The sequence below is a fragment of the Melospiza georgiana genome, chromosome 21 (genome assembly GCF_028018845.1).
Source record: "Melospiza georgiana isolate bMelGeo1 chromosome 21, bMelGeo1.pri, whole genome shotgun sequence".
NCBI classification, from domain to species: Eukaryota; Metazoa; Chordata; class Aves; order Passeriformes; family Passerellidae; genus Melospiza; species Melospiza georgiana.
Genome location: NC_080450.1, coordinates 11,300,288 through 11,328,091, shown reverse-complemented (window position 1 = coordinate 11,328,091; position 27,804 = coordinate 11,300,288). Strand labels below are relative to the sequence as shown.

At 59.6% G+C, this 27,804-nt stretch overlaps 1 protein-coding gene across 1 annotated transcript in view; it reads right to left on the bottom strand.

Annotated features, from left to right (window-relative positions):
- The window catches only part of PIK3R5 (phosphoinositide-3-kinase regulatory subunit 5), a 46,641-nt gene extending 19,294 nt beyond the window's left edge, over positions 1-27,347 (bottom strand). The window contains exons 1-2 of the mRNA XM_058038791.1: positions 27,288-27,347; positions 3,760-3,869 (exon numbers count right to left, since the gene is read on the bottom strand). Of these exons, the coding sequence (XP_057894774.1) occupies positions 3,760-3,856 (97 nt within the window). The 5' untranslated portion in view covers positions 3,857-3,869; positions 27,288-27,347. The remainder of the gene's footprint in view (positions 1-3,759; positions 3,870-27,287) is intronic.
- Positions 27,348-27,804: the final 457 nt, after the last annotated feature.

The window sequence follows — 27,804 nt, the reverse complement described above, 5'->3', positions numbered from 1 at the left end:
TGCTGAGACACAGGAGGTGGACATGAATGTCCAGCACAGGGCACCCCTTGGCACTGCCACCCAGCCTGGGCGGAGATTTCCACAGGAAAACCCAGTACAAACCAGGAGAAATCATCAAAGGGTAAAATCTGCCAGGTCCCCGGCACCACCAGAGCCAAGGCCAGGGCTCTGCTTCACCAAAAACTCCTTTTTTTTTTTTGTTTGTTTTTTTTTTTTTTCTGCTCACCAGCAAGCAATCAAACATTTTTCTTGCTCTTCACACTCTAATTTGACCATGGTGTCTCCTGCAGCACAAAGCAAGGCCAGCCGGGAAGAGGTTCCTCCACAAGGAAAAGGTTTTGCTCCCAAGGACTTTTCTAACAGGGATTTTCATGAGTCACACACGATTCATTTTGACTTGGTTTCTGCAGTAAGTTCTGCAGAAAGATCTTCTGTTCACACCATCCACAGGCTCATCCAGGCTGTAAATCTGGGATGGCCAAAGCTTCACAACTCTCCTTGCTGACTTCACAGCCCTCAGCTCCTCATCCCTTACTCAGGGGGAACAACGTGTTGGAAACAATTAGTCACCCTCTCTGGAGCAAGCTTGTGCGAAAGTTAGCACAGAAAAATAAAGCTTTAAGTGATTTACAAAATTCAGCAAGATCTCAGCCAGAAAGCTATGACATGATGTGTGTTATTTTGGTGCATGGAAAGGGTAAAAAAAAGAGGGGAAAGCAAAGGAAGTGGGAAATAGAAGTGAGAAATGAGGAAGGTGAAGGTTCCAGCCCAGCCAAGAGCAAGATGAAAGGATTCACTGACTTGTGAGGAACAACCCTGCCACAAACTATGGCCTGGACAGGACAGCAATAATGAAACTGTCATTTGTAGCTTGGGGAAGGATGTGACAGCATCTCTGGCCTGGCTCTGGAAGGCAACAGGGGACAGCTCTGGGCTGAGGGCTCTGCTCTCTGCTTCCCCTGAACCCTTCCTGCCAGCAGGGACCAAACCCTTCAGCCCTGCATGCTGGGACGGGACAGCAGCTCCTCGGGGGCAGCAGGGACAGGGAGGGGCAGCCCCAGGAGGGATCTGGGGGGTCCCCAGCAGGGACAGGGACAGGCAGCCCCTTGGGAGGGATCTGGGGGGTCCTGGGGGTCCCCAAGCAGCAGCACCAGGGCTGGGGCACAGCAGAACCACCAACAGCCATCCAGGGCATGCTGCAGGTTCCTGGCAGAGCAGGAAGGATGAGAGGGAAGTTTCTGAGGTGTAAAATGTCCAAAATTCTCCCAGGAAAGTCAGCTCCTTCTGCAAAGGCCAGGAGAGGCACAGGAAGGGCCTGGGAGCCAGGGGACATCACTGGGGTGGGATTCAAGGGGGGTCAGCACGGCGGCCCCCAGCACAGCCCCCAGCCCCAAGCTCTGCCCGGCTTTGCTGATGAGCTGCAGAAACAACGGAGGGGAGGGACTGGGGTGGGAGCTGTGAGTGACACGGGAGCTGATTGATGTAATCACAGCAGAGGTGGGCTCTGGGCACTGCCCTGCTCTGGGGGCACACACTGCCCCGCTCCATGGGCACACACTGCCCTGCTTTGGGTGCACACACTGCCCTGCTCTGGGGGCACACACTGCCCTGCTCCATGGGCACACACTGCCCTGCTCCATGGGCACACACTGCCCCGCTCCGGGGGCACACACTGCCCTGCTCCATGGGCACACACTGCCCTGCTTTGGGGGCACACACTGCCCTGCTCCATGGGCACACACTGCCCTGCTCCATGGGCACACACGGCCATGCTCCATGGGCACACACTGCTCTGCTCCGGGGGCACACACTGCCCTGCTCCATGGGCAAACACTACCCTGATTCATGGGCACACACTGCCCCGCTCCATGGGCACACTCTGCCCTGCTTTGGGTGCACACACTGCCCTGCTACATGGGCAAACACTGCCCTGCTCTATGGGCACACACTGCCCTGCTCCATGGGCACACACCACCCTGCTCTGGGTGCACACACTGCCCTGCTCTGGGGGCACACACTGCCCTGATCCATGGGCACACACTGCCCTGATTCATGGGCACACACTGCCCTGCTCCATGGGCACACTGCCCTGCTCCATGGGCACACACTGCCCTGATCCATGGGCACACTGCCCTGATCCATGGGCACACTGCCCTGATCCATGGGCACACACTGCCCTGCTCCATGGGCACACACTGCCCTGCTCCATGGGCACACTCTGCCCTGCTCCATGGGCACACTCTGCCCTGCTTTGGGGGCACACACTGCCCTGCTTTGGGGGCACACACTGCCCTGCTCCATGGGCACACACTGCCCTGCTCCAGGGCACACACTGCCCTGATCCATGGGCACACTGCCCGGCTCCATGGGCACACACTGCCCGGCTCCATGGGCACACACTGCCCTGCTCTGGGGGCACACACTGCCCTGATCCATGGGCACACACTGCCCTGCTCCATGGGCACACACTGCCCTGTTCCATGGGCACACACTGCCCTGCTCTGGGGGCACACACTGCCCTGCTCTGGGGGCAAACACTGCCCTGCTCCATGGGCACACACTGCCCTGCTCTGGGGGCACACACTGCCCTGATCCATGGGCACACACTGCCCTGCTCCATGGGCACACACTGCCCTGCTCCATGGGCACACTGCCCTGCTCCATGGGCACACACTGCCCTGTTCCATGGGCACACACTGCCCTGCTCCATGGGCACACACTGCCCTGCTCTGGGGGCACACAGGGCTGCTCTGGCCATGCTCTGTCACCGTGCCAAGCAAGAGGCTGCGCTTCCAGGAACCACAATGTGGGTCACACTGCAGGGCCTGCCTCCCAGAGCAGGGGAAAGACGAGGACACAGGAATCTTGTGCAGAACTACCCCAATCCAGCCCCAGGTGATGCTGCAGCATGGAAGTGGCAAGGATCCAGTGGCTGTGAGAGGTGGCACAGGGATTCCTCTGGCAGCAGGCAGCAGGTAGGATCCTGTCTGCACCTCTTTGTTGGTCTTGTAGGGGAAAAGAAAAGTAGAAAGGGTTGAAAGAACTTCACAGACAAGAAGGAATCAGAATCTGATTCCCCAGATTTCATCCACGAGAGGGTTTGGCAGTGATTTAATCACAGCTCACGGACAGCTACGAGGCAGAAAGGTCAGAATGACTTTCAGGAATTATTTCTGCTTGTTGCTGCTCTGCCCTCACCACACCAGCCCAAATCACTTCACAGCCCCCTGAGCAAGGCTCAGCTCTTTATGGGCACCACCAGCACAGTATCTGAGCCAGGGCTGGGCTGATAACAACATCCCTATGTTGATAACAACATCCCCGTGCTGTGTGTGACAATGCAGCACAATCACAGCCCTGCCCTGGGGGCAGCAGCACCGGCAGAGCTGGCTGATTGCACAGAGGAGCTGTTTCTGGGCTGGACAAAGCCCTGTCCTCTGCCCAGCTCACTCAGGGACAGCTGACACCCCACACCACTGCCCTGCTCATCCTTACATGGCCAGACCTGTTCAGGGCCCTGGAACACCCTCCTGTTCCAGCAAAATGCCCAGGAGCACTGGCCAGGCTGGATGCCACCTCTGACTGACCACTGGCAGGGGAAAGGCCTCCAGCAGCTCCCTGTGACCCAGAGAGAGCCCTGGGTGAGACCCCAGCAGGGACAGCACCAGCAGCTCCTGTGACCCAGAGCCCTGGCTCAGACACCCCAGCAGGAGCCCAGGGGACCCCAGAGAGGGAAGGCCATGGTTAAGGTTCACCTACCAGCCCATCTGCTGGCCACAGCGTCCCTGCCCAGCCCGTGCAGGCACCGCTCCAGCGCGTGGTGGATCCTGTCCTCCGTGCACGTGGTGTGCTGCATTTTAACTCATCTCCTGCATTGAGGGAGAAAGAAGGAGGAAAGTTAATAAAGGGTTGCCCTCGGTGGCTCCAGTGGTCACTGGCCACGGTCACAAACCCACCCCAAGTGGCAGGGAAGGCCCCAGACCTGTCCCCTTGCTGTCACACGGCCACCGTGAAGGAAATTCCACGTGCCCTTGAGGCAACGGTGGAAAACACCGAGGGGATGTGAGCCCAGCACAGAGGACATTGTGAAATTGTGCCTGCAGCCCTGCCACATCCCACCCCTGCTCTGGGGCCCTTGGCTTGCAGAGCCTGTGCTGCCCAGGAATGTTTATCCCAGCCAACCCACATTGTGTCTGGGACACCAGGAGCAGTCTGGGGGATGTTACTGATCTGAGCAATCAGAGGTGCCCAGGTGGCCATTCCCTCTTGCCCTGCAGCCCAGAGGGACCCTGAGGCAGCTGTACCCCTCTCCCAAGGCACAGAGATGGGTCCACCCACACATTCTCTGCCTCTTGTTTAGAAGCAACACAAATGCACAAAAATAATCGAGCAAGGAGAAATAAAAGCTGCCAATGCTACAAAACCACCTGCAAGGCAGCCCTTGCTTTGAGCTGGACAGCACCCATGCCACACAGCCACATCATTCCCAGAGAAGCCAAAACACTCAATTCTCTGCCCATTTGGCCAGGATTTGGGGCCAGCACCCAGCAGCGGCTGTGCCCACCACAGCCCCACCCAGCCTGTCCCAGAGCCACTGTGACCTGGCAGAGGCTCCGGAGCCCTCCCTGCCCCATGTCCCCAGCACGGCCATCTCCACCCAGCCTCCCTTGCCAGCAGCTCCCTGGAAGGGCTCAGGAAGGCTGAGCCTGGCTGCTGGAGCTCCCTGGGGGCGCAGGGAGACACCTCCAGCCCTGCCCCAGAGAGGAGCCACCAGCAGCTCCCCGGAGGTGACAGCAAACACCCCAAGCACCCCTGACCTGCCCAGTACCCACACTCCCCTCACCCCAGAGGGGCTGCTGGGCTCCTCCTCGCTGCCAGAGCTGAGTTGGGCCCTGCAGCAGATCCTTTACCTGTGCCCAGGGCCAGGAGCACCGAGGAGCGCCGCGGTGCCACAAGGCAGTGCGGAGATGGAGCCCAGCCCTCGGCCAGGCTGGAGGCAGGAGAAAGGCAGTGAGTAAGAGCCCAGGGTGACTCACAGACACCCCTGCACCAGCCAGCTCAAAACCCAGCTCAGTCCTCGGGGGGAACGGGCTTCTCACCCCGCACCAACCCCAGCATCCCTTCCTGCCTGCCTTGGCACACAACGGGAGGGAATGAGAGATAAAACCCACCCTGATATTGCTGTCACTGCCAAACCACAGAACGCACTCTTCCTGCTGTGCCATGGACCACACGGGAGCCTGAGCCTCCTCCCAGGGCAGTGCTTATGGAAGCACTTCCCGTGGGAAAGGCCTGGCTTCGGCCACCACAACGGAGCAGAAACTTCCCTGCTGTCCCCTCCTTGCCACCCACGCTGAGCACAGTGACAGGGGACAGCTCTGCAGAACACAATCTGACTTTCAGGAGCCCTGTTAAGCATCTTAACACCAAGAAAAACAAGTGCTGAGGTCAAGGCTTTGGAAAATGCTTTGCTTTTTGTGAGGGTGTTGAGCAGCTCCACGTGGCACCACTCCAGTGATGGCCCAGCCCTCTCCACACAGCAGGGACAGCACCTGGGTTTAAGAGCCCCAAGTCCTCAGAGAAACCCACCTGCCCCAAGGTTTTGCCCCATTGCCAGCAGACGCCCAACAATTCCCAATATCAGGGCTCAGGGCTAGGTTGAACCCATTCCCTCTGAAGGTGTGAGCATCCTAAAGGGCAATTTATAATAATTAATTAGGATAAAATATTTATTTTTTTAAATTATTAGTTATTATAATGAATCTCTAACAAATTACTTTCTTAAAAACCACTTTTTAAAGTGAGTGAGAGAAGGCCCAGCACACCAAAGCTCAGCTTGGGAAGTATCACAAGATTATCTGTGAAGCTGTCCTTGCATGGGTGCCAGACCCTTGGGGAATTTTCAGCCAGGATTGCTCAGTTAAGAGGCTTCATTCGTCTCTGTGGGACACAAAGGTGAGCAGACAAATTAAATATTTCTGTTAATTAACACCAACCGAGTAAACATTTACCCTGTGGTGGGAAGTGGGAACCTGCTAACCACCGGGTTTAGATTATCCCTTGTCCTGCTTGAGACAAACAATTTGTAAAAATGAAAAAAAAAAAAAAAGTTTTGAAACAGTATGAGAAAGAATTATCAACAAAACCCATCTTTTGCTGCTGAGCTGTGAAGCCACCAGAGGTCACGGGAAAGCCTTGGGGCATCACAGCTCCCTGACAAGGACTTTCCACTCAGCTGGGACCCGCTGGGGTTCCCCACTTGCCTCCACACCCTGGGACCTTTCCAGGGCTTTCCTGGTGCTCAGGATATGCTCAGGATGTGCTCCATGCCCAGGAGCAGAAGGTCCCTCGGGAGCCAAGGTGACACCAGCAGCTCTGCAGGGCTGGGACAGGGCACAGAGCTGCCTTTCCAGCCAGGACAATCCCTTCTCTTGGGTTGGGGTCCACCTGAGCCCCATCTCCAACACCCAGGGGACTCTTCTGAGCTCCATCTGCAGTGGTGGAGCCCAGGACCAGAGGGAAGAGCTCAAAGAGCCAAATGAAGCAGTGGAGAGGATCAGACCCCCTTGCAGGACCCCTCTCACCCCCCAGCAGAGCAATCCCCAGAGCCTGGGGGCTCCACCACCCCAGGAAAGGCTCCAAGGGCAGGAGAACGGGGCCAGGTACACACGGAGTGAGCTGAGATCTTGAGATCCCAGAAACATCTCCTCGGACAGAAAGGATCTGCCAAGGAGCTGCCCAGGACCTTCCAGAGGGGATCCCGCAGCTCCAGCGGCACCTGGAAACCCGCGGGTACCCTCGGGCCGGGACAACGCCCTTTCCTGCCCCGATTGTTCTGGGGCTGAACATCCTGGGCAGGAAACGGGAGAGGAAAAACAAAGCCCTTGGGCCGGGGGAGCGGCTCTGAGCGCACTGCACAAGTCTGGGGACAGTGGCAGTGGGTGCAGGGACACAGATCCCTCACCTGGGTGGGTGCCAGGATGTGGCTCAGCAGCCAGAGGGGTTTGGGCACCAGGGGAACCAGAAAAAGGAGCTTGATGACGCTGAAGGAAGCAGGAGCTTGGGCTGATGCTGCAGAAGGAAAATAATTTGGTCTAAAGCAAAGGGATCCTACCCAGAGCTGTTTTCAAGGTGAGATCCTCAGAAAAGAGGATCATTGACTCCTCTGAGCTCCACCTCAGCTCTCTGCCTCCTCCAGTTCACCCTGGGGGGAAAGGACAGGAGCTCTGGGAGATCCTCACTGCAGAGGAAGGGCTGGACATGGAGATGTGCCCTGGACACCAAGCTGGGGCCCGGACACCGAGCCGGGACCCAGACACCGAGCCAGGCCCCGGACATGGAGATGTGCCCTGGACACCGAGCCGGGCCCTGGACATCAAGCCGGGCCCCTGGACACCGAACCCGGGCCGTGGACACTGAGCCAGCCCCTGGACACAGAGCCAGGCCCCTGGACACAGAGCTGGGCCCTGGACACCGAGCCAGTCCCTGGACACAGTTCCCGGCCCCTGGACACCGAGCCGGGCCCTGGACACAGAGCTGGGCCCTGGACACAGAGCCGGGCCCCGGACACCGAGCCGGGCCCCGGACACAGAGCTGGGCCGTGGACACCGAGCCAGCCCCTGGACACAGTTCCCGGCCCCTGGACACCGAGCCGGGCCCTGGACACCGAGCCGGGCCCTGGACACCGAGCCGGGCCCCTGGACACCGAGCCGGGCCCCTGGAAACCCAGCCGGGCCCTGGACACCGAGCCAGCCCCTGGACACCCAGCCGGGCCCTGGACACCGAGCTGGGACCTGGACACTGAGCCCGGCCCCTGGACACAATTCCCGGCCCCTGGACACCCAGCCGGGCCCTGGACACCGAGCTGGGACCTGGACACTGAGCCCGGCCCCTGGACACAATTCCCGGCCCCTGGACACTGAGCCGGGCCCTGGACACCGAGCCGGGCCCTGGACACCGAGCTGGCCCCTGGACACCGAGCTGGGCCCTGGACACTGAGCCGGGCCCTGGACACCCAGCCGGGCCCAGCAGTGCAGCAGCACATGCCTGGTGCCTGCTCCGCCAGTGAAACTGTTTTTCTTAGATTACAGAAGAAAACCTTGGGTTTCAGCTGTTTGCTTGCAGGGTTTTGCTGCCTCCCCTCCACCTCGCAGAGCAGCCACAGATAGAAAGCCAAAGCGAGGGAGGGAGGGAGCAGCAGTGGGGCACGGGGCAGTGCGGGGAGAAAGCTGCGATTTTCAAGAAAAGCTTCACCTCAGTGTTTGTCAGCGAGCGAGAGCGCTGCACGCAGCAGGAGATGAGGCTGATAAGATGCTCGCTCAAACCACAGCAAGGCAGGGTACCAGGGGATCCGGGAGGCAGCTAGGGTGACAAACATCCTCCCAGGGTGCCTGCAGAGGAGGCTGTGCCAGCCAAAGCCCGGCTCAAACAGGGCTGGGACACAGGCTGCTGTGACACTGAGGGTGAGCACACACAGCAGGGACCTGAGGGACGTTCACTGCTGCGCTGTGAACCCTCACTCCAGTGAGTCCCCACTCCCTGAGCCAACAGAGGCAGAGGCAGCAGAGGAGGAACATGGAGAATCGCTCCCCAAGAGCTCCTGAGGCAGTGATTTCATCTCAAAGCAGAAGATAAAACTCCTGGCATAAGAAGAAAATCCACTTCTGCAATAACGAAAGTGCCTGTGCCTGCAGGATAATGGTACTGAAGGGCAGGAATGACATGGGACATCCCACTGCTCACAGGAGGAAACAAATCCTGAGTTATGAGTGGGACAGAAATGGTGTTTTGGGAAGAGGAGAGGTACCAGCCTTGGGAGAAAGAACAGGAGCAAGCCTTGCCCACGCCGCCTTTCTGAACTGCAACGCCTCATGTACAGCAGAAATGTGAGAACTGGGGGAGCTCTCAGAGAGCCCCAACTGCAGAGCTGCCCCCGAGCCAGAGATCAGCGCTCTCTGTCTCTGAGAGCTGGGCTGCAGGAGAGGCTCCCACCGCGGGCCAGGGAAAGCACCTAACGTGCAAAGCGGTTTCGGAGTGCTCCGAGTGTCAAACAGCACTCACAGAACGTGACACAACAGGGGCACAGCAGCACGGGTGTCACGCCCAGGGCTGGCTGTGTGCTCCCCCGTTCCAGCAGCAGGGGTTTACACCCAGGGCTGGCTGTGTGCTCCCCCATGCCAGCAGCACCGGTGTCACACCCAGGGCTGGCTGCCTGCTCCCCTGTGCCAGCAGCATCACCCAGCATCCCGTAACCCCAAGCAACAGCACCCAGCAAGCCCCAGATCCCCGGCAGGGCAGGGCTGACCCTGCTGTGGGACCCGCAGGGAGCAGAGGAGAAGCTCAGGCCCAGCCCCAGCCCACAGAGGCAGCGCTGTGCCCGCTCAGCACCCGCGGTTTCATCGCCGGCCCCTCCCGGCCCCGGGATGGGAGCAGGAAACCCGCAGGGGGCTCAGAACAGCCTAAGACGAGTCAGCCCCATTCGGAGCCCTCCATGCCAGCCCTGGGTGTCGCTGCCAAGGCGTTATTCAATGGGATTTCCCAAATCCCAACCCCAGGATTACCTGCGTTACAGCACAGCTTAAGGCTGGGCTCGGGAGGTGAAGGATCTGTGAACGCCAAAAAATAAACCCGAGAGTGAAAACAAACAACAACGGCTCCAAAGTGCAACCGCCTTTGTTGGGGAGTTTTGGAGATAAAGGCTCCACTGAAAGAAAGGAAAAAATCCAAAATATCAGCAGCAGGGTCCCAGCACTGCCCTTGGCTCTGGGATGTGCTGTGCCCCAGCTGATGAAGGCACAGAGAGGCTGCTGCAGCATCAGGAGCAGGACTCGGCACTCCCAGGGTAAAACAAGCCCGTGGGGGCTCCCAGCATCACCAACAGCTGCCAAGGGGCACCTCTGCCCCATCCCTCCACAGGAACAGCCCTGGCGATAACGGAGATTTGTGACCTCAAATTCAGGATTGAGCTGTCCCAAGGGTGTGCAACCAAAGCTGCAAACTGAACCGCAGGAGGAGCAAAACCAGGGCTGCAAGAGGCTCAGCAAAAAGAACAAAATAATCCAAGAAACTGTTTTGAGGTGAGAGAATTCCTCAGTGAATGGAGAGGACGCCAAATGAATCAACCTGCCCAGAGGGTGCACAAGCAGAGACTCAAAGAGTCAGAACAAAACCTTGCAACTCATCATTTCAAAACAGTGTTTGCCCTCATCTGCCTGTGATTCAAAAAGCAAAAACTGAGCCAGAACAAAATGAAAACTTCTCACTCCTGACCAACAGAGACGTTTTGCTCCACAACCAGTTTAGATTCACACAGCAAAGAGAAAGCCCCCAGCAGGCCAGCCCTCCCTGGGAGCAGTGGGACCCACCCAGGTGTTTCACCTGCCCCCAAGGAGGGTTCCTGTCCTCCTGCAGCATCCCTGAGACATCCCAAACCTGGAGCTCTGGCTGCTCCTGTGTCCCCAGAGCTCCCAGTCATTCAGTTCCACTCCCTGTGGAAACACTGGTGGCTCCCTGGGACCAGGGACAGCTTTAACCCCGTGTGAGGGCAAGGGAAACACGTGGCTCAGAGTGGGGAACCCCAGCAAGCCCTGCACAGCAGGCAGAGCTCCTGCCCTGGGCAGGGACCACAGAGGGGCTGGGGTCTCCTCCTGGGGTGTTCCAGAGGTGCCTGGACACAGCCCTAGCCCTGAGCTCTGGCCCTGCTGGAGATGAGCCCCTGGATCCCTTCCAGCGTGGCCCATTCTGGGATCCAGGGCACCTTAAACCCCCTCTGAGCTGCTATAAAATCCATCACCAGAACGATCCCGCGCTTGTCTCAGCTTTCCCACCTTCTGTATTTTAAGCGCAGCACTCACAGCTCAGGTCTCTCCTGGGCACTGGGGACTGGCTCTGTGAGGTGCCTGGATGAGCTTTTTTTAACATTATTTTAAAATAGAAACAGCCCAGGCCGAGCCGAGAGAGGTCCCTGCCAGCCCAGAGGGGGCTCAGGGCGCATCCCGACCTCCCAGCTCAGCGCCGCCGGGCTGGCAGCAGCTCATTGCCCTTCTCACTCACCTCCGGGGAGACTTCGCGTTCTTGCTGCGCTTTTTAACCTCCAAGCACCGACTCAAAGTAGCTACAGGGTTATTTTACCGGAGCTCAGGCTGCTGGCTGCAGCCGCAGCTCCCGGCAGGGATCAAAGGGCACCGGACTGAGGGGGTCCAGTCCCAGCTCCCTCGGGAATGCCCGCACTCTCCAAATTAACACGGGGGCTGGAAAGACGCCGCTAATTAGCCGGCCTGGCCCCTGAGCGATTAGGGGCAGCCAATTAGCGGCAATTCGCTGTCCCGGCGCTGGATGAACTCTGCTGCTGCTCTGGAGGGCAGCTCCCACGGGGAGAAGGGCAAAGTGCCCTCGGTCCCTGCTCTGGGACACCTCCCGGTATTTGTGCTCTCCTCCCCAGCTCTGGGACACCTCCCGGTATTTGTGCTCTCCTCCCCAGCTCTGGGACACCTCCCGGTATTTGTGCTCTCCTCCCCAGCTCTGGGACACCTCCGATATTTGTGCTCTCCTCCCTAGCTCTGGGACACCTCCCGGTATTTGTGCTCTCCTCCCCAGCTCTGGGACACCTCCCGGTGTTTGTGCTCTCCTCCCCAGCTCTGGGACACCTCTCCGCTGTTTGTGCTCTCCTCCCCAGAGGAGAGCTGATAAAATTTCTCTCCGTGTCCCCAAATCTCGTTCCTGGAGCCGCGGCAGCTCTGTCAGCACACTGATGCCAGCGCTGGAGCTCCTCCTGTGCCGGGCACTTCGCTCCTTGGCACAAACATCCGACACTGAAATCAGTGACCGGCCCGCGGTGTTTCGGGGCTGAGGAGCTTGGGGGCCATGCTAAGCTCGGTGTTTAAAGAGTTGTTGGGTTTGTCCCTGCCCCAGCTCCACCCGTGACTGAGCAGCACCGGGAGCGTCCCCCAGGCTCCCCGGGTGTCCCAGTGCCCAGCGAGGGGGGACAAGGAGCCAGCACCGGCACCTCCCAGGCTGCTCACCCCTACAGGAACACAACACAGGCTGCTGCTGTGCAGTGCTCTCAGAGGGACCCACAGGTCCATGATCAAAGCCCAGAGTAATGTGAGACCTCTCTGTGCCTCAGTTTCCCCTCCAGCAGGAGCAGCCAAGGCTCCTGCTCAGCACAGCCCCTCAATTGCAAAGGTGAACCAGAACTTTCTTACATCCTCTCACTTTTATCCCCTACTGCAACCTTCTCAATCCCATTTATAAACCTGGCAGAGCAGAACATGCCAGAAAAGCATTTATATAATAAAACATCCTAATTCTCCACCGAGGTTATTTCTAACCCACAAGAACCACTTGCCTTAACCAAGACATCCTGCCACGGGCACCCAGCCTCCCATCCTCAAAGTCTCTGAGCAGCAAAACAATGACACAGAGCCAGAAGTGCCCATGCAGCAGCAAATTGCAGAAATAAAGCTGCACACGAGAACACCACATGTCCTCAGCAGCACTGCAAGCAGGAGAGCTGTGGATTCGACCAATGGGACCAGAACTGCCCTGGAACTGCTTTGTTTTGTTGTTTTGTTTTTTTTTTTTTAATCCCAAATTTCTCAGAAACAAAATACAGAACTGCCTTGTCCAGAGCCCTGCTGCTGCAGCAAGCGCTCAGCTCAGTAAATCTAATTAATGAGCCAGGAAAAGTGTCACTCGTTTGCTAACTACTGCACCCGGGGCTGCCAAACAGACAGATAAAGGATTTAGCTGGGGCCCATTCCAGCCAGAGGAGCTGGGAACCTGGCAGGGAGAGCAGGAGATTTGAGGGGGCTGAAAAGAAAAGGAGAGGAGGGGAAAAGGAAAAACATCCCTCTAGATTAGCACTTTGCAAATGCAGGCATGTAAATCAGCTTAGGCTGGCCATAATGCCACCCTTGTGAGCATCTGGGCACAGCAGCGGGCAGGGCCTGCCCTGAGTGGGGCTCAGGGCCCCAGAGAGCAGCTCCATCACAAACAGCAGCTCCCCCAGAAAGCAGCAGCCCCCTCTCACAACCAGCAGCCCCCTCTCAGAACTCAGCCCTCCTCTCACCAGCTCTCAAGTTTGCACAGGAAGCCAATTAGGGGAGACCTGGGAACAAAGGAAGATTCATAACTGCAATGAAGTCTTCAAAGGGCTGGTCATAAGTGTGGCTGTTACAGATGCAGCTGGGGGAGGGAAAATCCCAACAAACTCTTAGAAACCCTTGGGGGGCTTTAGGATCCCCCCCAAGCTGGAAGAGCTGCTCACTCCCAGCACAAGGCATCACCTGGCAGAGAAGCACTCAGCCCTGAGGGGCCCAGGCAGGACCAAGAGATTTGGGGTTGAATCTGCATCAAAGGGGTCCAGCATTTGTCCCTTACTGCTGCTACTTCACCCCATCCCATCCCAGAGCTCCTCGTGGCTCTGGACACAACCCTGGATCTGCTGCTCCCCTGTGTCCCTGGCAGGAGAAAGGGCTGAGAAGAGCTGAGAGGAAAGGAAACTCACCCGAGGTGCCAGGGCCACCCCTGGGGATGTGAGCAGAGCACAGAGGGGCTGCAGCAGCAGCTCTTGTGCCACTCAGGACGGCTCCACTGTGCCCGTGCCCGCTGCCAGCCCTTGCTGGCACTTCCCTGTGCTGGCACCTCCTCTGCTCACACACTCCCAGCTTCCCTGCAGCCCCTCCCAGCACCTCTGAGCAGCTGGAGAACACCTGGCAGAGCCGGGGAAGGGCTGGGGCAGGAACACCTGGCTGGGGCTGGGGCTGGGGCAGAGCTGGGGGCTGGGGCTGCTCCCCTCACTGGGGCTGCTCCTTCCCCCAGGCCCCCAGAGCCCCAGCAGCTGCAGCAGGAGCCCCAGCCCAGCCCAGGCTCAGGGAAGTGCTGCTGTGGGACCCCAGAGCCCACAGGGACAAGGTAACCCCACAGTCACCCACAGCATGTCCCACAGTGCTGCTGCTCTCCCCCACAGGTCCAGCTCCTCCTCCTCACCCCCTTCGGAGTTGTTCCCAGGCTCAGAATCTGCGGTGTGACCTTGGAAAGTCCTTTGTGGCTCTGGAAATGCTCTGGCTCTGGGTGGTTTTGCATAAGCTCCTTTCCCTGGGATGTTTTGCCCTAGTGCTGAGCATGTAGGGCCGGGTAACCAAATGAGGTCAAAGAAAATTCCAGCCAAAAGCCCGGCAGGCTCGGGGAGCGGCCAAGAGCATCCCCAGGAGCACAGGCTGAGGGCTCTGCCTCCCCAGCAGCACCAGAGAATCATCCCAAGGTGGGAATATCCCTGTGGAAACCAGTAGCACTGCACGAGATCCAAAACAACCCACGGGGGAGCGGGGACATGGGATGGTGCCTCCCAGGGGTGGAAAAACAGGAGAAGGGAACTCCTCAGAGCCCTCAAAGCCTGCAGCCCCCCATGCTGGGGTCTCCTGCCATTACAACACTTCCTAGCTGAGCAGGAAGCCCCAAGCCAGGAGCTGAATCCCAAATCCATCCCACCCAGATCCCAAATCCATCCCAGATAGATCCCAAATCCATCCCCAACCAAATCCCAAATCCATCCCCAACCAAATCCCAAATCCATCCCCACCCAGATCCCCCTCCCCAGCCATGGCTGGACAGTTTCCAAGGGCAACCCACACTTCTGCAATTTCAGAGATCTTCTTACCCCACCTTCCGTGTGCTGCCCCAAAAGGAGAAGTGCTCGGGGCCAGGGGGAAGTTGTGGCGCCCTTTCCTATCCTGGAGAGGATTTCAGGCTCCTGCCACATCCGAGGGGCAGCTCTGGCCACGCTGCAGGGCTGACACTGCACAGGGCCCCGCTCTGGGGCGAGCAGTTCCAGGAACATCAACAGCCCAGAGCAACAAAACCCAAGAAATTATGGTGCAGAAATGACCAGGCTGCCACTGAAATAAAGCCCAGACACAAATGATGGGGCAGAAATGACCAGGCTGCCCCTGGCACTCACCAGATACCCCAGCAAGGGCACGTTGGCATGGAGGGCTGGGCACAGAGGGGCAGGAAAGCAGCTCCAGGGCCAAGCCAGGATTTGGGCTCCCCTAAGAGATGGCACAGGTGGGCAAACTGGGCAGTTCTGGGCCTTCCCCTCTGGTTTGAGGGGTCAGTTCCCCCCAGGCAGCAGCAGCAGAGCCAAGAGAGCCCCCTCTCCCTCCCTGTGTGTGCCCACCTGGGCTGAAAGAGCAGCTCCATCCTCAGCAGCTGCTGCCAGATCCAAGGAAAGGCTCTTCCCACCATCATCCCCAGGGCCTGCTCCCTTTGTTCAGCACAGGGCTCTGCTCTGCACTCTGAGCAGACTCGGCCATCACTCCTGTCCTGCTCTCCACTCTGGAGCAGACTCAGCCATCACTCCTGCCCTGCTCTCCACTCTGAGCAGACTCAGCCATCACTCCTGCCCTGCTCTGCACTCTGAGCAGACTCAGCCATCACTCCTGCCCTGCTCTCCACTCTGAGCAGACTCAGCCATCACTCCTGCCCTGCTCTCCACTCTGAGCAGACTCAGCCATCACTCCTGCCCTGCTCTTCACTCTGAGCAGTTTCAGCCATCACTCCTGTCCTGCTCTCCACTCTGGAGCAGTTTCAGCCATCACTCCTGCCCTGCTCTCCACTCTGAGCAGTTTCAGCCATCACTCCTGCCCTGCTCTCCACTCTGGGCAGACTCAGCCATCACTCCTGCCCTGCTCTCCACTCTGAGCAGTTTCAGCCATCACTCCTGTCCTGCTCTCCACTCTGAGCAGACTCAGACATCACTCCTGTCCTGCTCTCCACTCTGGAGGGCACTCAGCCATCACTCCTGCCCTGCTCTCCACTCTGAGCAGACTCAGCCATCACTCCTGCCCTGCTCCCCACTCTGAGCAGTTTCAGCCATCACTCCTGCCCTGCTCTCCACTCTGAGCAGACTCAGCCATCACTCCTGTCCTGCTCTCCACTCTGAGCAGACTCAGCCATCACTCCTGTCCTGCTCCCCACTCTGAGCAGACTCAGCCATCACTCCTGTCCTGCTCTCCACTCTGGAGGGGACTCAGCCATCACTCCTGCCCTGCTCCCCACTCTGAGCAGTTTCAGCCATCACTCCTGCCCTGCTCCCCACTCTGAGCAGTTTCAGCCATCACTCCTGCCCTGCTCTCCACTCTGAGCAGTTTCAGCCATCACTCCTGTCCTGCTCTCCACTCTGAGCAGTTTCAGCCATCACTCCTGTCCTGCTCTCCACTCTGAGCAGTTTCAGCCATCACTCCTGCCCTGCTCTCCACTCTGGAGCAGTTTCAGCCATCACTCCTGCCCTGCTCTCCACTCTGAGCAGTTTCAGCCATCACTCCTGTCCTGCTCTCCACTCAGAGCAGACTCAGCCATCACTCCTGCCCTGCTCTCCACTCTGAGCAGTTTCAGCCATCACTCCTGCCCTGCTCTCCACTCTGAGCAGTTTCAGCCATCACTCCTGTCCTGCTCTCCACTCTGAGCAGACTCAGCCATCACTCCTGCCCTGCTCTCCACTCTGAGCAGACTCAGCCATCACTCCTGTCCTGCTCTGCACTCTGGAGCAGTTTCAGCCATCACTCCTGCCCTGCTCCCCACTCTGAGCAGTTTCAGCCATCACTCCTGTCCTGCTCTCCACTCTGAGCAGACTCAGCCATCACTCCTGTCCTGCTCCCCACTCTGAGCAGACTCAGCCATCACTCCTGTCCTGCTCTCCACTCTGGAGGGGACTCAGCCATCACTCCTGCCCTGCTCTCCACTCTGAGCAGACTCAGCCATCACTCCTGTCCTGCTCTCCACTCTGAGCAGTTTCAGCCATCACTCCTGTCCTGCTCTCCACTCTGAGCAGACTGAGCCATCACTCCTGTCCCTGCCGCCACCAAACCTGGATTTCTGCCGCCACGATGGAAATTCCATCCCCGTGTGGAGGGAAAGGTCTCTTGCATCCCTTCCCCAGGGGCTCAGGTCCCGTTAGCAGGTTTCTCCAGCACACCCAGAAGTGGCTCAGGCCCCATTCACTCTTTACAAGTTCCTTCTGGAACTATTCACAAGTTCCTTCCGTAGCTCATCCCCAGAAAGGCACCCGAGGTGATTTCAGAGGGACTGAAATTACAGAACATTAATTAGCAGGGAGAGCATCCCAGCAGCCACACGGTCAGAACACAACACCCAGAATTCACACCTCGTTAGGAGTTACTGGGGGAGCAGCACACAAGATCTGCCACTGCAAGGGCTCCCATCCCCCTGAACAAGGGGGAAAATCAATTTTCCCAGACTGACCAGGTCCTCGGGGCTTGCAGAGGAGGGCATTCAGCAGGAAAACCCAGTTCCCCTCAAAAACTCCCCAGAGCACAGCTGCTCAGAGGGAGAAACCGCTGGGGGATTAAAGTCCTCACTCAGCACCAGCTAAGGAAGGGAACTGCCACTGCTGCCCCACAGAATTTGGATCTCCACAGGGATGCAGCTGAATGAGGCTGGCCAGAGCTGGCTGGGGCTGCCCAGGTGCTCCCTGAGAGTTTATTCATGGTTTGGGTTGGCAGGGACCCTCTCCAGCTGAAATCCTTGTGAACTTCTGCCCAGCCGACACTGCTGGTGTCCTGTTCCTTACAGCACCAGAAACTCCAGGGTTATCACCCTGAGCCCCAAAAACGATGGAGTCCAACAAAGAGGGAAACCAATAAACCATGCAGTGACTTTGGAGCACCCCATCATCTCTGTGCTCTGCTGTGGAGCCCCGTGGGGATCTGGGTCTGTCCAGGAACAGGAGCCATTGCCTCCAACAGCCAGCCTGGATGGGGATGGAGAGGCCACCCAGGACATCACCAGCCCCAGCCTGGATGGGGATGGAGAGGCCACCCAGGACATCACCAGCCCCAGCCTGGATGGGGATGGAGAGGCCACCCAGGACATCACCAGCCCCAGCCTGGATGGGGATGGAGAGGCCACCCAGGACATCACCAGCCCCAGCCTGGATGGGGATGGAGAGGCCACCCAGGACATCACCAGCCCCAGCCTGGATGGGGATGGAGAGGCCACCCAGGACATCACCAGCCCCAGCCTGGATGGGGATGGAGAGGCCACCCAGGACATCACCAGCCCCAGCCTGGATGGGGATGGAGAGGCCACCCAGGACATCACCAGCCCATCCCCAGCCCTGCCCCCAAACTGGGCTCTGGGAGTTTGGCAGAACTCAGCCAGCTCTGTTCTCCTTCTCAAAAACCCCAAGGCCAACAGAAATGACACAGATCTGATGTGAGTAAGAGCTGCCCAGTTTTATAGCTCGGTTTTCAGAGAGGAAATGCTCTTGTTCCTGGCAGCAATTCTGAAAACCCCTGGCCACATGATGCAAGAGTTAATTTTAGCCTCTACCAGTCACTGGCAGCTCAGGGGAGGCTGAAGTTCCACCCCACATCACTGGCAGCTCTGCTCCAGGTGGGATCCCAGGAGCGAGCCTGGGGACAGCCTGCAGTGGGCACAGCCTGACAGGAGCTGGGGGTCCCCAGCAGGGTGGGATGGGAGCCCCAGGGCTCCTCTCCAGGGCAGGTGGGAGCTCAGCACAGGAGTTCTTGTGTGTCACAGGGGGAAAGATAGAAAATCCAGCAAGTGCATCATTCAGAGAGGGAAAAAGGTGTTGCCCAAAGTGCAACAGCAGCACCAGCCTGAGCTGTTTGTGCTGAGGAGGAGCTGAAGGACTCAGCAGAGGCCAGTGACCCCTCCCAGCACTCCAGGGACAGGCACAAGGGCAATCCCTGCTGGGGGGGGGTCTGTGCCCACTCATGGGGCAGAGCTGGTGAAACCCTGTGTGTGTCCAGGCTCATCAGGGGACCCCCCAGAAGCCTGTGGGACACCTGGGGTCCATGGCCACACAGAGCAGGCACTGAGCTCCTCCCATGAGCCCCTGCAAGTGCCCCGAGGAAGGGTCTGGATCAGGAGGGTCCCAGCACAGCCCCATGTCCCACATCCCCACAGCAGCTGCCCCACACAGGGCCCTTCTCTGGCCAGCCCTGGGAAAATCCCTTCTCACTGTGCCAGCTCACGCGTGGGTGGCACTGTCACCTCCAGAGCGCAGGGAAACACCAGAGCTGCCACACCAGGAGAGCTGCTCCTCACCATCCTGCATTCCCCTGAGCCTCCCTGCTTCTCCAAACCCTTCCCAGGGTTCCTGTGCCATCCTGCATTCCCCTGAGCCTCCCTGCCCCTCCAAACCCTTCCCAGGGTTCCTGTACCATCCTGCATTCCCCTGAGCCTGCCCTGCTTCTCCAAACCCTTCCCAGGGTTCCTGTGCCATCCTGTGCTCCCTGAGCCTGCCCTGCTTCTCCAAACCCTTCCCAGGGTTCCTGTCCCATCCTGCATTCCCCTGAGCCTGCCCTGCTTCTCCAAACCCTTCCCAGGGTTCCTGTGCCATCCTGTGCTCCCTGAGCCTGCCCTGCCCTCCAAACCCTTCCCAGGGTTCCTGTGCCATCCTGCATTCCCCTGAGCCTGCCCTGCTTCTCCAAACCCTTCCCAGGGTTCCTGTCCCATCCTGCATTCTCCTGAGCCTGCCCTGCCCCTCCAAACCCTTCCCAGGGTTCCTGTGCCATCCTGTGCTCCCTGAGCCTGCCCTGCTTCTCCAAACCCTTCCCAGGGTTCCTCTCCCCACAAATGTCCTGTGGCTCCTCACTCTGCCCCCCTGGGTCACAGGATGGGGCAGGGTTGGGTCTGGTGGGTTTTTTCTATAGAATAAACATCTCCCAGCCTGGATGGGGTAGGGACAGTCCCAGGGACAGGGTTGGGTCTGGTGGGTTTTTTCTATAGAATAAACATCTCCCAGCCTGGATGGGGCCAGGGACCCCCCCAGGTGGCACAGGGGTCCCTCCCAGAGGGGACCCCAATCCCTGCCCCACTGCCTGCCCCTGGCAGCTCCCTCCTGTGCAGGAGCTGATCCCAAATCCTCCTGGCTCTTTGGAAAAACAAGTTTACACGTGAGCTTTCAATTGGCGCTGGCTCTGCTGAACTCCTCCAGCTGTGACACAAAGTAAGTGAGAGACAAACCTACAAACACGCAGCGTGACCATTCCTGAGGGCTTTTTGTGAGCTCTAATGCCAAACCCACTAAACAGATTAACTTCCAGCATAAACAAGCAAGTAAATCTTTCCCCCAAGGCCCTGTGTATCCAAAGGAAGCTTTAGAAGCTGCTTCCTGCCATTGTGGAGGCCCTGCTGGGAACCCAGGAGCCTTTTCAGTCGCTGGCTTGGTTGCCCAAACCCTGCGGATTGCTCCCAGCACCGCGAGGACAGACGGTGGCAGGGATGTTTCTGTGCCCATTGCCCTCGTGCCAGGGCTAAGAGAGGCTGGATGCCACATGGTGGCAGGGACATTTCTGTCCCCATTGCCCTCAGGCAGGGGCAGGCAGGGCTGGAAGTTACAGATGATGGCAGGGACCTTGTCCCCATCACCCTTGGGCCAGGAGGGCTGGATGGCACAGATCTGGGCAGGGAGTTTTTGTGCCCATCACTCTCAGGACAGAGGCAGGCAGGGCTGAAGTCACAGACCTGCCAGGCGGGTGTGAGCCCCACCTGAGAGGGCACAGCCACAGCTCCCCTGTGCCAGCAAGGGCAAGGAAGGCAGGAAGGAGATCTCCAAAGGGGGGACAGCCCAAGGACACGGGCACCCATCCAGCAGCGGCCAAAGCCAGCAGGCTTCACCCCCTGAGCACCCTCACACAGCCAGGGCGGCATCCACCCCTCCTTGGGAGGGGAGGGAGAGCAACAAACCCAGAGCCTGAGACATTTCCAAAGCCACGTTCACCCTGGGAGGCTGCAGGCTCAGCCCTGGAGGCCATTCCTGTGTCCCAGAGCTGCAGGGGACAGCACACAAAGGGAAGGTGCTGGCACTGGGGACATTGGGGCAGCCCCACCACAGTGACCCAGCTCCAAGCCAAAAACCCATGGAGAGCACAAGGCAAGAGGTGCCCCCTTCTCCACACAAAGAACCCGTCCATAACTCTCTGTCCCCTCTCCCCAGCTCAGGGACTGATCTGGAGGTGACACCACTGCCACAGGTGACACCAAGCGCAGCTCAGCCTTGAAGAGCCTCCAGCCAGGCTGGCACAGCCCTGACCTCAGAGCAAGCTCCCAAATCCCCCAGGCACCCACCACAGGAGCAGGGAGCTCAGCACAGGAACTTCCAGCCCCAGATCCTCCCAGGACAGGCTGGAGCTTCCTGGCCCAGGGGCTTTTCTCCAAAAGGGGCAGAAAAAGGGCACCTTCATCCCAGCCCTGCTGCTGGGGGATGAGCAGGCCCTCATCCCAGCCCTGCTCCATCCCAGCCCTGCTCCATCCCTCCTGGGAGCAGCCCCTTCATCCCAGCCCTGCTCCTGGAGCTGAGCTGACACTGACTGTGGACACCCCATCTCCAAAGGCTGCTCCTTAATCCTAAAGCACCACCCTCACAGTGATCCCTGCTTGGAGCCCACTTGGAGCAGGTGGGATGGGGTTAACTCTCACCAGGAGCAGGTGGGACCATGTTTAATGCTCACCTGGAGCAGGTCCAACCGTGTTTAATGTTCACCCGGGGCAGGTGGGATGGGGTTTAACCCTCACCTGGGGCAGGTGGGATGGGGTTAGCTCTCACCTGGAGCAGGTGAGATGGGGTTGACTCTCACCTGGAGCAGGTGGAATCTTGTTTAACCCTCAATATCCTCCATCACTTCTAAACGAGCACCAGGATCTGGCAGCTCAGGAGCAGGGAGTTCCCAGGCTTTGGGCCATAAAAGTGGAGTTTGGGTTTGCAGCCATTCCTCCACACCCTGGAATTCCCTAAGGGAACAGCCCCTGGCATGGAGACCAGACCAGCCTGGGGACAATTCCCAGTTAATGAGCAGCTCTCGGGGAACACTGACCTTGATGGCTTTGATTGCAACCCAGCTAATTGATCCAGGGAGGCCTCAGGCAGGAAGGATCCCCACAGCTGGAGGAGGAGCAGCAGGGATCTCCCACAGCTGGATGAGGAGCAGCAGAGATCTCACACAGCTGGATGAGGATGAGCAAGGATCTCTCCCACAGCTGCATGAGGAGCAGCAGGGATCTCACACAGCTGCATGAGGATGAGCAGCAGGGATCTCCCACAGCTGGATGAGGATGAGCAGGGATCTCCCACAGCTGCATGAGGAGGAGCAGCAGGGATCTCCCACATCTGGAGGATGAACAGCAGGGATCTCCCACAGCTGGAGGAGGAGCAGCAGGGATCTCCCACAGCTGGAGGAGGAGCAGCAGGGATCTCTCCCGGCCTGGAATTCCCTCTTTTCCACCACAAAGCCCCCACACCTGAGAGATGCTGTGAGTCCCCCGGGCAGCTGCATGCCGTGTGTACCCATTTAGGAGCTCTATCAACACAAAGACACCGAGAATGAAGAAACATTGGCGGGGTTTCACATGCACAGACTGCCAGAAACAATGAGAAAAGGGAAATGCCACCTGAAAGGATGGGAGCTTGTTTGCCGAGAAGCCTCTGGGCTGAGGGTTTAAATAGACACAGAGCACGGGGGAAGCAGCTGAAAGGGGAAGCATTTCATCCTAATTTGAGACAACAAAGAATAGGCCTTTGTGGAAGGGATGAAAACACTTCTGCAGGCCCGGAGCAAGGCGCCTTTCCCAAAGTGTGCAGCAGCCGTGCCCCATCTGCACAGCCCCGCCTGGAACGGGCAAACACGGCAGGGAAAGCACCCGGAGCGGCCACACAAACCCTGCAGAGAGCTCCCAGCCCGGCAAATCCCTGCCCCGGCAGCGCTGGGGCAGTCACAGGATCGGGCTGAGCCGAGCCCTTCCTGCTCAGACACAGCAGCTGCCAGCGGCGTGACCGGGCTGGGACCGTGTCCTCTGTCCCCTGGCACCCTCACATGGGCCGCTCCTGCCAGCTCTGCTCACTTCTGCTTCAACCTGCCCTAAAATGAGCACCTGCAGAGGGACCGTGCCCGTGTCCTCTGTGCTGGCACCCCTCACACGGGCTGCTCCTGCCAGCTCTGCTCACTTCTGCTTCAGCCACCCCAAAAACAGCTCCTGCAGCGTTTTGGGGGCACCCAAGCTGCTCCCAGCCCAAGCACTGCGGGGATTTTGAGCAATGAAACAGGGCATTCGAGGGGCAGCCAAGGCCCAGCCCTACCTCTGGTACAAATACAGAGAGTCCTTGACAGTTGTCACCGAGAATTGTCACCGATCGCTGTCCCAGCGCCACGGCAGCGTCTCACGCAGCCAGGGAGCGCTCTCCTATCCCCTCCTCGCCCTGCCAGCGGCTCCCATCTGCCGGGCAGAGCCACCTGCGGCCCTTCCCCAGCTGGCACAGGCGGAGAGGCAGCCCCGGGCACCCCGAGGGCTCCAGCCCCGTTCCGGGAAGGGGTAGCCCAGGTGGGAGCGCTCAGCCACAGCTGCCCGGGCAGGTCCGGCCTCCAGGCTCGGCTTTACCAATGCAGAGACTGAGCCTGGGTGAGCTCTCAGGCGCTGCAGGTTCAACGCAGCTGAAGTGAAACCAGCCCAGCCGCGGGCTCCAACCTGCCCCAGGCTCCCGGAACATCGCTGTGCTGCGGCATCCAGCTCCGGGCTCCAAACCCCGCCAGGCTCCCGGAGCATCGCTGTGCTGCGGCATCCAGCTCCGGGCTCCAAACCCTGCCAGGCTCCCAGAACATCGCTGTGCTGCGGCATCCCGGCCCCAGCTCCGGGCTCCAACCTGCCCCAGGCTCCCAGAACATCGCTGTGCTGCGGCATCCCGGCCCCAGCTCCGGGCTCCAAACCCCGCCAGGCTCCCGGAGCATCGCTGTGCTGCGGCATCCAGCTCCGAGCTCCAACCTGCCCCAGGCTCCCAGAACATCGCTGTGCTGCGGCATCCCGGCCCCAGCTCCCATCCAGCTGCACATCCCGGCCCCAGCTCCCATGCAGCCGCACATCCCTGCTGGCCCTTCCCGCTGTGCCAGCCGCCGGGAGCCCAGCAGCCATAAGCTGAAGCTACTTTATTTTTCTTTTTTCTTTCCTTTTTTTTTTTTTTTTTTTTTTTTTTTTTTTTTTTTTTTTTTTTTTTTTTTTTTCCCAGTGGCAGAGCTTGAAATCAGAGATGAACAAGTCTGAAGGAGCTCCCGCCTGGCCTCTCATGTATTCCAGATGCACATGCTCCAATCGCCGCTTGCCAAACAGGATACGAGGCGCAAGGAAATAAAGCATTTTATCTTCAAGCTTTTCCAAGAGGGTATTAGAAACAATAGGGAGGAAATACAAAATTAACACTAGAGAAGAGCAATTGGCAGTGCCCTCGCGAGGCTGTTCTTCATCACAAGGCTGCCTATTCAGCGGCTTTCATTAGGAAAATCACATCGCAGAGCCATTCCCGACAGTGTCCCTATTTCCTAATTAGGCTTCGCCAAAGAGCTGCATCTCTCAGTTCCCGCCCGGCGCACAATCACAACAATTACCATTTCATTGCACCCGGCCGCCGAAAACACCGCAATTAAAGCATCTGAGGAGTCACACGGGCGCGTCAGCAGCGAGACAAGTTCTCACGTCGTGCTAATTGGCGGCCAGAGAGGGATCAGAAGGACGGGAACGGCGGGGTTCGGTCTCCGTGCTGGGAAAGGCGCTCGGGAGCCGCGGGCGAGGCTCGGTGCCAGCCGGGAGCGCTGGGGACGGCTCCTGTCCCCCTCCGGGCTGCGGCACCGGGAGAGGCTGTGCGGACCCCCGGGAACGTCCTTGGGTCACAGCCCGTCACCAAAGGGCCCTGACCCGGCCCCGGGTGGTGCGGCCCTGCCTGGGGTGCGGGTGTCACCTGGAGCCGCCGGTGATGGCTTTGGGGGGGTGGCACCTGTCCTCACACCGGACATGAGGGACGGGACAGGGACGGGGAGTCCTGAGCCTCGGAGGGAAGGGGTGCAAAGGAGAGAGGAGGGAAAGAGCTGCAGGGCCTGGATTGCACCCACAGCTCCCATGTCCTCCAGGCAGCGACATTTCCAGCCCGAAAGCAGCAAAGCGCGGAGCTGCAGTGTGGGCAGCAGGGCGATGCCCAGGGAGCTGGGGGGCAGTTTCCGTATAAACCTCATCCTCCCTCCCCATCCCCTCACCTGGAAGCTCAACCCGCTGCTGGGAGCAGAGCTCGGACACAAAAGGAGCCTCTCGCTGCTCCCAAGAACACGGGGCACTCACCTGAGTGACACCCTCAGGCACAGTTCTCCCCTTGCAGAATAAAAATGCAAAGCTGGGCAGCCCCGCTGCTCAGCGGGCACCCAAGAAAGAGAAGTGGAAACTGCTCCAGGGTGAGCAGCAGCATGGCAGGGTCCCCACGCCGAGCTGGCTGTCCCTGGTGCCCAGCAGAGGCAGAGCAGTGACGCTGGCAGCCCTCAGCCCCGGGGATGAGCTGCAGCACGGGCAGCTCGCCCTGCCAGAGCAGCTCATCCCGCTGGAGCCGCCGCTGCTCCTCTGTGCCAGCACTTCCCACTGCTCTCAGTTCTTCTTTCTCAGTGCTCAACCCACATCTTCATTTCCACATTCAGCAAGAGGGCACTCGGGGCCACTCCTGGTTGGTTTCTGTCCCAGCTGGATGCCCTGATCTCCCTGGAGGAGGGAGAAGCCGGCGGCACCATCCCACAACCCCAGGTGTGGGGCTGCCCCTCACGCAGCCGAGGCACAGCAAACTGCACTTTCTCCCTCTGAAGGGGCACCTCCAGCATATCTCCTGCCCTTTCCTCTGCCCTGAGCGGCTGCGGAGCTGCGGGAGCAGGACAGGGGTGCCCACACAGGGCCGGGAAAGGCAGAGCACTGAGCTCACATCCCAGCCCCTGCCACAGCACACCTGGAAAGCTGCAGAGCACCCTCAGCATCACCTGAGCCGTCCAGCCTCACACAGTCACCGTGACTGAGGGACAGAACCACTGCCACCACCACAGCCAGGCTCTGCCTCCTTATCTTCTCACCTTTCTATGTTTGAGCTCCAATCTGAGCAGCGCCCAGAGCTCCAAACCGCTTTGCAACCAGGTTTAAGAAACACTTCACAACTCCATCCGTGCGTGTGCTTTGAACAAGAGAAAAACCCAAACACCGAACCAAGAAACCTTTCTGAGAGCAGGAAATCAAAGCCTTGACATCCTGCATAATCCCTGGAGTTTGCAGCGGACCGAGATTTAGAAAACTGACCTGAATGGGAGCACAGAGCAAATCGCAGCTGTGCAGCAGCAGGAGCAGCCCCAGCCCGCAGCTGCCTGAGCAGTTTCGCTGCCCCGGGAGCAGCACGGCCCGAAACCAGCCCTGAGCACAGCACACGGTGCTGGGGACAGCAGCCAGCTTGTCACAAACATCAAAACAAAGCGCTGAAAGCTCTTTTCTCCCGCTTTCGTTAGTGATTTGAATCAGCGGAGCCTTTTTCTCCCTCAGGGCTCACACCTCCCAAGCAGCTCTGAGGGAGCTGGGCCGGGCACTGCCCGGGTGGCACTGGGAGGCCACAGGAGCAGCACCTGATGGGAGGGAGATGCTCTGGGCAGGCACAGCGAGCAGCACGGGCTGCTGGAGAGGCAGCGCGGGCACGGCCCGGGGCTGGCGCGTCTCCAGCCCCCGGTGCTGGAGGGTGACGCTGCTGAGCCGCTCACATCCCAAACCACATCCTGCTGCCAAAGCAGCGCCTTCCCGGGGCTGCTCCTCAGCCCCCCGGGCAGCCCAGACCCGGCTGAGGGAGCGGCCGGTGACCTTTGGGTCCCTGCAGTGCCCGGGTGAGTCACCGCCTGCAGCCCTGCCAAAGCCCCGGAGGGGAGCGGAGAGCCCCCGGCATTTCCCGGGGACCCCGCCGCGGCACGGGGGTCCCCTGGGGCGGGCAGGGCCCCACACCTGGCCCCGAGCGGCAGCTCCGTGGGGCCACGCGGAGGAAAACAAACACAGAGTCCCGAAATGAGTCACAGCAGCCGGGCCGTCCCCACCCGGGCCGACACCGGCTCCTCCTGGCCACGCACGGGCTGCAGGGGCACCCTCCAAGGTGCCAGAGAAACGCCAGCCCTGGCAGTGACACCCCGCTGGCGGGTTTGAGAAGCGCCCCCAGTTACACACGAGCCCCGCACACCGCCGCTTTCTGTCCCGCTCCTGTCCCCGCATTTACAGCGAGCCAGCGGCACTGCCCTCTCCGGGCACGCTCGTGCCCAGCGCACCAAGCCCCAACCCGCGGCTTCCACGGACACCCGGGAACGCAAGAGAGCCCTTCCTCCACGTACACGGGGTGCACGGAGCCCCCGCCCCGGTCACAGGGACACCCCGGGCTCGGTGCGTGCACGGTCCCCCCGTCCCGGTTTTCCCCCCGGCTCTCCCACCTGCGGGGCGGCTGCCGCCGGGGCTCCGTGCCCATCCTCGCCGGCCCCGCCGCGCTGTCGCCGGGCTCCGCTCCGCGCCGGGCGGCACCGGCGGCACCGGGGCGGGCGGGGCTGGCGGCGGCTCCGCCCCGTACATGTGCGCGCCCGCCCCGCCCCGGCCGTGCCCCGGCACCTGCCCCCGCCCGCCGCTTCCTCTGCCCGCCCAGCCCTCCGTGCTTCCCTCCATCCATCCATCCATCCATCCATCCATCCATCCATCCATCCATCCATCCATCCATCCATCCATCCATCCATCCATCCATCCATCCATCAGCCAGCAAGCCAGCCAGCCAGCCACCCCTCTGCTCCTGCCTCCCTGCCTGCACCCTGCCCTTCACCCAGCCAGTCATCCATGGATCCCCTCTTCCGTCGATCCATGGATCCCCTCGTCCATCCATCCATGGACCCATCTATTGTGGTACCATCGCCACTTTCCCTTCCACCCTTCACTCTTCCCTTCATCCACCCCTCCTTCTGT